General features: G+C 38.3%; 1 protein-coding gene across 2 annotated transcripts in view; it reads left to right on the top strand.

Moving 5' to 3' along the window:
* The window catches only part of EPB41L4B (erythrocyte membrane protein band 4.1 like 4B), a 169,420-nt gene that overhangs the window by 137,514 nt on the left and 18,356 nt on the right, over positions 1-13,550 (top strand). For both annotated transcript variants that reach the window (XM_058042194.1, XM_058042185.1), the window contains exons 21-22: positions 1,451-1,589; positions 2,075-2,152. In XM_058042194.1, coding sequence (XP_057898177.1) covers positions 1,451-1,589; positions 2,075-2,152 — 217 coding nt within the window. The remainder of the gene's footprint in view (positions 1-1,450; positions 1,590-2,074; positions 2,153-13,550) is intronic.

The raw sequence follows: 13,550 nt of genomic DNA, 5'->3' as shown, positions 1-13,550 counted from the left end.
CTTCCTTGTATACACCAGAGGAACTTGACTCAGAAAGAATGGGGAGGGTGCCAGTGAATTCCTGCTGAGAGTGGAGACCAAGGACTGGGAAAATGTCATCTACATGTTTCTGAAAGAGAGATTAACTAGGTCAACAGCTCAGCTCTGGGCTTGTTACATTAATAAAATGTCTATTCAACAGGTCCAAAATATTTCACAATTTCTTTCCAGCATAAAACCTGTGTACTGTGCCTGCTATGGTGCTGAATTCTATCCCTATCCAGAAGGAATAAAAAATGAAGTTTGAAAAAGATAATATTAATCACCAAAATCTTACATCATAATTAAAAAACAATGCTAGGTAACCCAGCATAAAGTTGCATAACCTGTATGTCACGTAGTTTTGAAGGTTTTTGTGTTGTCCAGGCATGCTGCCTTCAAGTGGCACTAAATCAAGTGTAGTTCTGTTCTGGAAGTATCTGGCAAGGCAGATACATGCAGTCAAGCTGGCATGGCAGCCTTCTGTGCACTGTGAGTACCTAATTGGTAGTTAAAATTAGTGCTGTTTTATGAGCAGAAGTAATTTTTCTCATTATTTTTCACTGTGCATTAAGCTGTCAATCTGTAGTCTTTTCACACATCATTCCCAGTAATAAGGCTTCTGTAGGCCAAATTATGACTCTGTTTACCTCCATCCAAATGCAATTAACAACTGGAAGCATCCTGACTCAGGGCTGACTGATCCCAGTGATCTGCAGTCAATAGGGTTCTGCAAAAGTAAATGAAGGTGTAACATTCTTTACTGGCTTCCATTTAGTAGTAACAGTAGGTGAGATAGAAAGAGTTCAGCTTGATGGCCTAAAGCCCAGGGGAGGCAGGCACCCTCACCTTAAATAAAATGTTTTCTCTATAAATGGAATAAATGGGACAGGAAAAAGATACCCTCACAAGAATGTTTTTAAAGAGACCCTTTTTGGAGTCAATCAAATTCCTTTAAGTACAGTTTGAAAATAGAAGCATAGACTAGCTCCATAATGGGTGTCAAAGCTAGTGTTGTCTGAAGCCAATGAAGCAGTCAGATCCATGGATGGATGTCACCATATCTGTTCTTATCAAGGCTGCCAGCCTCCATGGAAAGGAATAAACATTAAAGTGGAGTAATATCCAGTCCGTTCACTCATGCATATATACATAATCCATAGAAACACTACTTGCACCTAATAACCATAAGATTTCCATTTGCAGATGAGAAGTACCTAACCAATCCATTTTTAAGGGATCTTTAAAGCTTGGAAAAAAAATCTAATTTATTTGAAAAGGTAGCTGCTTTTTAGAGGGAAGAGTAAATGGAGCTTCACTTCAAAGCACCACAGCAGACATAGAGCTTACCAGTGCCTCCTCTGACACAAGTGCAGTCAGAACTCCAGTGGCATTTTTAATGAGAAAATCTGTCTGTTTTTATCAATGGCAGTGATGAAGATGACCTTCCTCCTGCACTGGCAGCAGCAGCAGCAGCATCAACACCTGTGTCTTCAGCCTCTCCCGGGTCGCAGAAAACGTGCACGCCACAAACATCGGAAGGACAAGCACAGGTTTCGCCTGGTGGCAAGGTAACACACAAAGGGATGAGCTCTTGTCACTTGGGAGAGGGTTCAGGAAGGATAGGAGGGAGTTGGGAGTAAAAGATTTTCCCTAGATGGAATAATTCTACATTTAAAAGCAGTAAAAGGTTTTCCCTAGATGGAATAATTCCACATTTAAAAGCAGTTTTTAATGCAGAGTTGTAGTGATATGTTTAACTTGTTGTGTAAGGAAGTATTGAGAGCCTGCTCCAAGACCCAGATAAAATCCATAACAGCTTTTCCTCAGCATTAGTGGGCAGTGGATCAAGATTACTCACACGGATTTTAAAGGTGTGTAATTATGTTTTTTATCTTTCCTGAGTAGCCACACCTGAAAAATGTGGTGTGAAATTTAAAATCCATTTGGCAATCTGTGCTTTAAGGAATTAAAAAACTGAACAAAAATAACAAAAAAACCCCACAGAAATTAAATGGTTCTTTATTCCAATGCTGGGTTTCTTTTTTGCCTTTAGAGTTCCACAGATGCTGGGAGTACATTTGCTTTGGAGCCAGGTGACCTCCTGATGGATTTCACAGAGGCTACACCAATGGTAAATAGTTTTAGTTTGTAACCAGGAAAATGTAGAAGTTTTCAGTCATTTGTCTGCAGCTAAAATGAATGGGATACTATGCAGTGTGTTACAGAGTGCACAGGAATAAAGTAAATTTTCTTGATATTCAGTGATCCTGAGCTTCTGTCAAACTCAGCTCAGAATTTCTGAAAGTCAGTCCACATCAATAAGTGTTATGGCTGATCTTCTGAATGCATTTATTGTTGGATAACTACTTATTTCTCTCTCCTATCTTTACACATTTCTCCACTGGTTTCACAAGCTTCTTTGTCCCTTTAACACAGATTCATAATGTAATCATAACTTTGCTTTTGGGAGTTGTCTGAAAAGTTACTTCTTTTTGCCACAATTTTATTCAGAGCTTACCTAATAGCCAATCCCAAGACATGTACCTGCACTTTCATGTTTCATTAGCAGAGTTCTCTTCCTCACTTTCAACAAAGATGCCTAAAATGTGCTGATTATTAACTTATTTTTTTGGAGCTACATGATTTATATTTTTGCTTAAAAGCCAGTGAGAGATGCTGATCTGAAATTGAAATACCTCTTGACTTCAGTGATCTCAACTCTTTCATCTCAGATTCTCAGCAGATTTATTGCATAATCATATGATCCTTTACTTCCTCCAAGTCATCCTGCATTGCAAAAAATTTTAATGCCAGGTAGCTCCTCTCCTGTCCAAAGGCATTTTTGTTGTCTTCTAGAAACCACAGTTAAAGCATGTAAAAAACATGACAAGGACAGCATTACATTTTGGGCATAAATGTTTTTGTATTGAGGTAATTCCATCCTGGGCATTGCTTTCACTACATGGTTAGGTCCTAGTTTACAGTATTGGAAAGGTGCTGTGGGGTTGTGCCTTTTGCTTCTGAGACAATATTGTAGTTGTCTGTAAATAGCTGCACTTGTGTCCTGTTACCACTGGATGAGAGCTGTGGGGATCCACAAGATGCAGGCAGACTGAAACCGAAACTACCAGAAGGGAGGTTATAGCAAGATTGGTATCAGTCTCTTCCCAAGACAGAAGTGAGAGGAAAAGAAGAAACTGCCTTAAATTGCATATTAGTAACAGTTTGTTCACTGAAAGGTTTATAAAGCATTGGCACAGGCTGCCCAGGGAAGTGGTTGAGTCGACAGCCCTGGAGGTATTTAAAAGACTCGTAGATGTTGCCCTGAGGGACATGGTTTAAGGGGGGGACTTGGCAATGCTGGGTTGTGGTTGGACTTGATGATCTGGAGGGCCTTTTCCAACATAAGCAATTCCATGATTCTATCTAGGTTAGATTGTCCTTTTCTATATTAGTAGCACATTTGTGGCTAAATTGTAATTATCTGTTGGAATTTACAAATAGATTTCTTATTCTAAAAACCTACAATGTCTTACTGTGTAAATCAGAATTTAAGAAATGAGCCATGAAGACTTCAGTAACTGACCTGCTCTAGATAACATAAGTTTGGTTGTTTTGGTGGGTTTTTTTTTCCATTTAACAGAGGTCAGCAATACACATTTTTTCTTTTTCCAGATTACCATACAGGCTTTTTGCCCTAAATATTTAACCAAATTATGCTTTCCCCTTCCCTACCCCACCACCCACTGACATTATTTATCACACTGTATGTTCATGAACTAACCTTCCATTGACTTTCTTGGTTTTAATATTTTGGAGAGCAGGTACTGCCCAGCATCAATCAACCCTTTTTGTTTTGTTTAATATATAAAGGTCAGCTTGTTCTCTACAGAGCAGGTATTGTTTACAGACCTTTCTCTGCAGTTTCACTGACTCCAGGCTGCTCTCAGCTGAGGTTTGAATGAAAAGTTTACTCTTCAGGGAGAGAGGCTCCAAGCAAAGATAAGCTAAGGGCAAATGTGTAGCTTTGAGACAGTCTGATTATTTAATAGTTCTGTTGTGATAGAATGTGCTGTCTGTTATTTGAGAGTCAAGGTAATGTACAGCTTAGCATCCTGTTACTGTCAAGTCTGTGGTCATGTGCTGGTTTTGCATGCTGCGGCCTGGCCCTTGGGAATTTGGTTATTAATTGCACACATTTGTTTCACATTCAGTAACAGGTACAGTATCTGAAGGCGTCATTCATGTTGTCTTATTTGGGGTATTTGTCTGAGGTGATAGAGACAGAAGTTCAGGTTCCTGTGTAGTCAAGGTTTTTCTGCAGAGGGTTATTCCAACAGCTCTGCTGTCTTTGTTGTCTGGGCTAGAAAGACAAAGACACCTAAATTGGTCATCCAAAATTAGGTTTTGTAATTTGTTTTGGTCATGATGTACGCTGCCAAACTTCCCCAGTTCACTGGAAAGCTGTTCATTTGAATCAGCTTTAGATATCCTCCCTTCTTGTCTGTAACATTTTAACATTTTTGGTAGAGAGTGATTAATAGTCACTCTGAGTGAATGAGGTGCATGATCTTTGTTGTTCAGTGTCTAACCACTGATGTTTCCTGATGCCCTTGGGTTTTATTCATGTTTTGCTGCTGTTGCCAGCAAAAAAGTGGAAGATACCATATATAATAGAATATATTCTGCAAATTACATTTAGAAGTGGAGCTCAGAAAAATAAATTAACTTATAAAAATGTAAGGATTACTGAATGGAGTGAATTAATAGAAATCATCAAAGGTGCAATACAGGGATGAGAGCAATCAAATTTGTCTACTCAGTCAGCCTGGAGGAGGCATTGTGATATATACAAGAAGCAGCTGAGCTCTAATGGTCACTTAGTCATCAATACTTAGACTGCCAGTAACAGCAGGGTAATTATGAGGCAGACTGATTTCAGGAAATCATTTTGCAGGAAAAATAATGTACATTTACTAATGCAGATTGCCTAGAGGGAAAGGTATCCTTTTGTGCTCTGCAATCCTAAACCCCTGTGGTTTATGCACACTTCTATTCATTTTTCAATTAGATCCTACAATTAATTGACTACAACATATTATTTGTTGTCCTTAAAACAATTATAGCATGACTCTTCATCTTTTTTTATCCTTCTATTGTGACTTTTAGCACCATGTCCTTTTAGCTTGTATGTGAACAAGATTCAATCCCTCCTGCTTTTGTGTTTTGGAAAAAGCAAATGGATTTAAAAAAATGCAGCATCATATATAAAGAATTATTTTAACACATTAGGAGCATCCTTAATGACATATATTAGAATAAGCTCTGTCAGTGCAGTAGGCTCTTTCTCCTCCTGCACTCCCTCCTTGTGTTCCTAGCTTTTCTGGAACTGGAAATCACTGAGCTTTAAGCTATTCTGTTGTGGCCTATAATTGCTGTGGTTTCTGACATGTGTATGAGTGCAGAGCTTTTCTTGTTTAGTTACAGAAAGCTCAGACTTAAGGCACTGAATGAATGTAACAGCTGCTACACCACACTGACAGTACCTTCTCAACCAAGAGAGAACTCAGTGTGCACAAACTTCGGTTTGACCTAATGGAGTGGGACAAAAGAAATAAGAGTTCTACATACAACATGGTGGTATTCCTAAACTTAGACTAAGGTTTGAAATGCAAGGTGGATGGGCTAGAACTAAGTCATGATCACATCTAAAGAGGCATCAGAGAGCAGTAATTTACAGCTGGCTAGTACTTTCAAATTATAGGTTATCTCATGCTGTATCAAGTGAATAATTTTCTAGAGCTTCACCTGCCATCTATTGGTGGAAAATGGAAAGTAGAAAATTATTTGCCTATTTAAAGCTTGAGATAGAATGTTTAAAAGGTATAAATTACTGGTATGATAGTTTATGCTTTCAGTGAAATACAAGATATTTTTTATTAAGGGTTAGCTGGAAACAAGTATGTCTATTTTAGTGATAGCATTGCTAGGGTATGCAGTCATGCTTGTTCAAAGGGATCTCAGTCTGAAAGTGTATAGAATTTAATGCATTATAATCTACTGTTCTGGAAGTAAAGGGAAGGTAACCAGGTCAAAAGTGAGTCAGCTCAGGGGGAAAATGGGAGAAGTTTTTGTATCTTGATGGAAGTGATAAAAAACATCCCCACAAACTCTCAGTAGATAGTGAGCAAGAGGTAATGAATGGAGAAAAATAAGTAACGAATCTTTCCATTCTACTTCCATTTAATGCTTGTTTTATTAATAAAGAAGATTTAATTTAATTTTTACTTGCTAAATTTTCATGAAAACTTTGCAAGGTTGCAATAAGCCAAATAACAGAGTGGGAAGTGAGTTCAGTAATTCCTGCCTTCATTTTGAAGAACTTTTTACTTTCTGTGCAGACCAGTTTTTCAGTGGAAGACAGGTAACCATATCAAACTCTAATACCTCCATAACCAGTCCTTTTGGCATTGAATTCTAAATGAGATTGAATATAATGTAATTCAAGACTGATATTTGATAAGAACATTAGCATGTATCTACTATCTAACTGACTGAAAGTATAGATCAAGTATCTCTGCATGACCGCAAGATCTTTGAAACAGCTCAGTCAGAGACAAATTTGTAAATGCTTTACTGATGGTGAACCACATACTGAAGAAAAAATAGGACTCTTGAAGACTGGGTGATATATTTCAGAATTGGAACCTTTCTACTTTTACATCTTCATCACAAAAACAACAACAAAAAGTTTCTTAGTATAAGACGAATTGGATGGAATAATTATGCAATGGATTCAAAGGGGAATATTAAAAATGCTATTTCCCAAGCCAGCTTCTTAATTAACAGCTTTTGCACACTCAAATTTACATGCAATGGCCAATTATGAGCAAAAGAATTTGAAAAAAACTCAGATTGTCTGTTAGACATGAAAAGTAAAAGCAGCAAGCAGGATGTCGAATGCACATTTATTCCCAGTTTCAAGTTCATGCCCTTTAACTCCATATTAAACTGAGATAAAGCAAAGAACAGCAATTGCTAAAGCAAACAACATCAATACAAAAAACTTACAGCAACAGACAATAAATCTAGTTCCACGTGAACTCAAGGAATACTCTAAATTTACTCATATTGCAAAGGACCATTCTTTTCTGCTGCAAGAAAAGGGCACCAGCTGGATGAGAGCACATTGCAAAGAGGTTCACTGTAAGGCTCAGTCAAACTGAGCACCACACTGGGGATTTGCAGGAAGTGCTCGGGGCCCATCCAGCATAAGGCTCCTGGGAGCACACAGCTGGAAGCAAGCAGATGCAGGTTACCTGAGCATCATTTAGGTTATATAAGGCATGTCAGTAACTAGGGATGGAACTTAGAATATTTTAGAACAATCATAGTCTTTGGACAACCAGATAAATGGGTGAATACATAAAGAATTATAAATAGGACTTGTGACTAATATGTAGCTCTGCAAAGTACAGGGCTTTATTGGTGGATGCCAGTTTCATAAGCAGTCTGTTGAATTACTAACATGCAAGATAATGGAGTGTCAGGCTCAGAGACAGCCCCTTGAATCTTAGTTTAAAATTCACTAAATTACCTAAAACCCTTTGACTGCTATTTAGAGATTTGCTATTTACAGATTTTCTCCCATTCATCCATTATAGAAATAGTCAGTAAAGAAGCAAGAGAGAATTCTAAAAGATTAACTCTAAGCTTCTAAATTTATTTTTATTTTTCCTCCGTTTTAAGTGATTTAAATTCATTGGCCCAATATATTTTTCCCCATTATCTGTATACTGAGAAGGACAACTTGGTGCACTCTAGATATATGATGGATGATTCAACACTTTTCTATTTCTTCAACTAATTGAAAGTGAATTCTCAAAAAAAAAACAAACCCAAAATCCACAAAGTGAAATCCATTGCTGACTTTACACCTGTGGACCCCATGATAAATAGGGAATGATGTGTATATGAGCAAAAAAAGCTTCCAAAAATAGGGAATAGTGTTAAACAGAAAAAAAGTTGAGGCAGGTATCATAGAATTCAGTTATTTTAAATAATCAATGGTCCACTGGCTAACATATTATAAAACCTGAGGTGAAGGTAACATCAGAACATAGTTTGGATCAAGAGGGCAGAATCTTTTCCCTGGAGAGGTGATAAATTCTGCCACGTACAATTATTTTTTGTTGCCTTTTATGATTTTTCATATGCTGTCCTAACTATTCTCTAGCATTTCTTGCACCTGCTTCATGGTCATAGAAGTTATAAAATGTGCAAATGCCTATCAGTAAATCTGGTTTCTGCCAGATCGTGCAAGCAGAGCTGGTCCTGGAACTTAAGGCTTTGGCTGGACTCTATAGCAGTCCTGGGCAGATGGGATCTCATTTGAGAAGATATTTACACCAGAAGACTGGAGGATCCTGTAGAACCTGTGTGCCTGCAGAGATATAAAATGCTCTGTAGCTAATGACTGTGAGGTTGTTGCACAGTGGTGGGATGTTTGCTGTGCCTGTGGTTCAGTGGCCATTTCCAGATTGGCCTGTGGAGCTGGAGCACTGAGGTTGTGGTGTCACAGCTGCACGTGTAGGTGGGTGCTGGATGTTTTAATCTGCTCCAGCTTCCTTAGTGGGGCTGAACACTAACCCTACAAACAAAATTACTTAGCTTTAGGTCAAATAATCTATGAAACCCTGGGGTTTCACAGATGGCTCTCCTGAGGACTATAGGAGTGATAAAGTACATTTACAGCAGTGTAGTTTCTGGAGTAGTACTCCAAAAGGAAGTACTACTGAAATTATTTTAAAGTTTGACCAGTTTACAGGAGGGGTTATAGGATGTGCTTGACTGCAGTAATGGTGACCTGAGGCCAACTGACAGGCAAGGTCCCAGGGAGTCTGCTCCCTGATGATGGAGAGCATCTGCCAAACACCACAGACCGGGCAGTCCAAGGCTGTCTGTGTGCTTCACTTTTTGTGCAATTAGTGCACTAATCGCTTTTAGTCCAGAGCTTTTCTCAGTACCTCTCAAGTGATATAGATTGCCAACACTTCAGCAGTGTTTAGGAAAGTCAGAAAACTTGAGGGTCATGAACATTACTGAAGCTTAAAAAAAGAAAAAAAAAGAAAAAAAAAAAGAAAAAAAAAGAAACAAAAAAGAAAAAAGAAAAGAAAAATAAGAAGAAAACTACCTGAAATCCTTTTCTCCTACCTCCTCAGAAAAAAATAAAGGATCATTCCATGCCAGTAGCAGCTTTCTCTTTTGCTTGAAATCAACATCAGAGTAAAAGAAAGGAATCAAGTAAATGCAAGCAAACAGATTTTAAACCAGCTGGCATCTACCACCTACAGCAAGCGGAGAAGGCAAATCTTTAGCAAAGCTTTTATAACCCATGAATTGTTGTAAATCAGGTCTGATGTGTTCAATCATACATCTTTTTTATTTAAGATTATTGCTTTACTTTTCAAGCAAATATGTTCCATGTTCTGAGCAGCAGTAAGCAAGTGTAACATCTGCCTAAGAAGAATAAAAGTGAACAATACATAGACAATGCTTTCCAGACACAGAGTATAAATCACCATCTTTTTGTCCTGGCTGAGGCTCCTCTTCCAGTCAACAATAATCAATGTGATACAGGAACGCTCAGCTTCTGTGCAAAGACTGAAACCAGGTATATCTTTTTGCGTTTGCTCTTGATGAGACAAGTACAGTGATGAAGCTATTATGTCACAAAGACTTTTGATAAAGGCATATTGATCACCTTTTTTTGACCTCAGAAGTACATTATTCCTTTTGTCTCAGCAGCTGTGAAGTTCCTAATTTCTCTTCCTCACTGTGATTAGTGACAATTGCATTTAGACTTCAGTGAGTAACTATTGTGTGTTTGTTTTCTTTCCAACCATCTAATGAATTGATATATGTGTAATTCTAATTCACATTTTTCCAGTGTGATAACAAGTGTGATACTAACAGCTTGGCTGTTCAGTGAAATTTCAGTTGAATGTCTCCAGGCTTCAGCAGAAAATAGAAACATCTGCTTTCTGAAGCTTTTTGACTGGCTGAGTGACTCAACTTGTAAAACCAGCAAAAAGATCAAGTAAACTTTCTTTTTATTTGCTACACAATTGAATAATCAGAACTGATAGGATTTTTTTTTTCTTCTTTGAAAAGTAAAATCTGGTTGTCTACATTTTCCTTTCAAAAGCCTGTATTGGAAAATATCCTTAACTGAATGTCAGAGAGTAGTGAGAAGGGTAGATAAAAAGATCAGACCAATTTGAAATTAAATAGTGGTTCATTTTCAAGTGATATTGGGTTATTAATTTCAATGAACTCACGTTTCCAACCAAAATGTCATTTCTGAATTAGGGACTAAAAACTGCACTGACAAAGTGCTGATTGAAGTCTTTTAAAATATATATTTTTAAATATAGAGAAAATTTAATCAGCACCATTTCTTTTGTAATACATTCAGGGCAATACACATTCAATAAATAGGCATTTTCTGATGAGAATTCCTAAGCAGTAGCAGTCCTTTTTGATGAACCACAATTGGTACCTAAGCGACCAGAGATTTTCTCTTCTGGCCTATTCTGCTTTTTGCTGTTATTCACAACAGTGGGTAAATTCTCTACTGAAGCATAATATATATTTAAATTTCTGTAGTCTGTCTACTAGCAAGCAAAACCAAAACAGAAATACAATTATTGACTTATGACTTTATGACTTATGACTATGACTTTATACAAAGCTTAGTACAAATCTTATAACTCAGTGGAATAGCAATAGAAGAATAACCAGTAAGTCAAACTGATAAAATTGAAGTTTTCATAAACCTCAGCACATCTATGGTAATTCCACAGTTCTATGCCTTGTTCCAGACATTGTATGTCATGGAAGAAAATTGTGATTTAATTGTGGGAGAAAGAAAACAGGAGTTTCCTAATTCTAACTTATTAGCTATCATGGTAACTGGATTGCAAACCAATGACCTCAGTAGGTAGGGTTCCCTTCTGTTCATATCCCTTATATGACTTTAAAAAAAAAAAAAAAGCTAAACTGTTTTGAGCTGAGGAAGAAAAATCCTACAGAGTTAGATATTCTCTACAACCATTTTAAGCCTGATTAGTAGAAAGCAGTTCTTGCATACTTCTCAGAATTATTCCTTGGAACTTACCCACAAAACAATCACTATGGAAGAACTATGGATTTATGGTTTGCTTTATGGTATGATATTCTTCTCATTTTCAGTAAACCAAGACCAAATGCTTGTACTTTCTAGGAGATGCAGATGGTGAGGCCAGGAAAGTAAACCTCTATAAAACTCATTTAGCAAGTTAATGTCATTTATTGGTCTTTATCAAAAGGTTGACTAGAATCTTGCAAGTGCTCCAGTGCTGCGGAATGTCATTTGGCCTCTTCTGGCAAAGCACCAGCTATTGCCAGGATGGATTGTGATGAAGGAGCTGGCCCTGCCATCTGGCATACACACCCAGCCATGTGCACAGGCTCTGCTGAGAGCCCTGTTGGCAGTGCAGGAGATGGGAAGTCATGTGCCAAGCACAGTGGGCTTCTGACCACCTGAATTTGTGCACAATTTGGCACTCATTTCATGCTGCAGCCAAGCTGAGCAAACTGTCAAAATTTATAACCATGAAGCTCAAGTGCTCACATACAGATAGAATCCATGTGTTTGCATCAGTGTCTGAGCTGCCCAGACTTCAGACAAAACTTGTTCTCTTCAAAATATCTGTGGTCAGGAGAGCCCATATTTGTGTGTGCCTCTAAAGCAATTTTGGCCTTCTCCTGTCTTGCTGCTACTGGTTTGGAGAAAGGGTTGAAGAAACTGTGCTTTCTCTTTTCTTCCTTACCATGAGCAGGGTGGTGAGGCAGTATGGATAAAGGCTTTTCTGTACATCTGCAGTGTGGCTCAAGTTGGGCACAGTTAGTTCCCAAGCTCATAGAAAGCACAGTCAAAAAGCTCCAGGCATAGGATTGCAAAAGAAACCCCAAAACCAAACCAAAAAACAAAACTCAATAACAAATCAGAATCACACCCTGCTCTTACCCCTCTGCCAAGAATAGAGAGTATCCTGGGTCATAGCCTGCAGCTATCCCAGGGCTCTTGGGAAGAAATTTAAAAGTAAACACGGTAAGCCCCCTCTTCATTTTCAAGTTAAGTTGACTGGACCAGTTTTTGCTCCTCTTGCATTTTAGAAGACTTCAGGGTTTTTCTGAACTGAAAGAGTAAACTGTAATCTTCCCAGGTACCACAACATCAGCAGAGGTTGCCAGACAAAGGTTTTTTCACCTCCTCCATCTCCACATGGTGCTGGGAAGGGGTCTTTGAGGCAGTGGTGTTGGAAACATGCCTCACAGGAAGTGTTCAGCCCCAGTTTGGGGGCTGTGAGCTCCTGTTGGGATGGACGGGAAGTTGGTGACTGGAGACCAGGATCTGCTTGTGACATTTTATTCATAGTGTATTTCTTCTCTTGAAGAGGTGCCACAAGCAGATCTCTGGGGAGAGGACTGACATTGTTTGGCCTCTCTCTCATTTCCATTTTACTTTTCCATGTAAGTTACTTCCTGTAACTTTATAATGCTCTTCAGTTGCTTTCACAGAGATGTCTTTAATAATGGATCCTCTCAAGCCTTAGCTCAATAAAGAAAATATGGGGAAGCAGAGCTCTGCTCAAATGAGAATGGCCTTCTGGCACTGAAACTGCTGTCATTCCTGAGCCAAGCAGAAGAGTTCTATACTTGTGCTCTTGGTCCAAAGGAGATATTTCTTTTGTAATTAAGGATGGGCAAGAGTGAGTTATGTGCTAATAGCCCAAATTGATTTGGATTATCCCTTGGCTGGGACTAATCTCTTTAGCCTGGGACGTATCTGAGTGCAGTGTCTCAGACTGGGAGACTGGCTTTTAGGGTAATATCCCTCAGACACAGAGGCCTCTGATGTGTTTCACCACACTGAATTGGCATAGTGTTACAATGCAGGTGTTTGAATCTGTATATGCCTAATGAGCTCTTGTGTTTGAACACAACTAGATTTTACTTGCAGTCAAGACAGAATCTTTGTGTTTATTTAATGCTTGATGGCTGGCAATATGAATGATTCATAGTCAAAGGAATGAGGTTATGAATAAATAGGTTTTTATTTATAACATTTATCACAAAACATTTACTAGATATGGGATTGAATTTGTTAATGCATGAATTTTAAACTAAGCAACACATTGCTTCTTATAGACTTTCAGCTTCTACTCCAGCTGGAGTTGATAGGATCAAATAGTTTTGTATCCACTACATTTAAAGAAGCAGTGCTCTGCTTCCTTGATGCATGTTGGAAAAGGTGACATATTATGGTGGGAAATTATTATTGTCTTACAGAAGTTTAATTCAGAGTAGATGTTTAGAGTAGCGAGGCAGTTGCAGCACAGCAGAGCAGTCAGCACTCTTATGTGTACTTGAGATCGTAACTTGTGAGAGGTCACCAAAATTTGTAGGCACGTGCACAGATTAAG

The sequence above is a fragment of the Melospiza georgiana genome, chromosome 1 (assembly GCF_028018845.1).
Source record: "Melospiza georgiana isolate bMelGeo1 chromosome 1, bMelGeo1.pri, whole genome shotgun sequence".
Lineage (NCBI taxonomy): Eukaryota > Metazoa > Chordata > Aves > Passeriformes > Passerellidae > Melospiza > Melospiza georgiana.
Note: the sequence above shows the minus strand (reverse complement) of the source record. Positions and strands in the feature narration are given on the sequence as shown.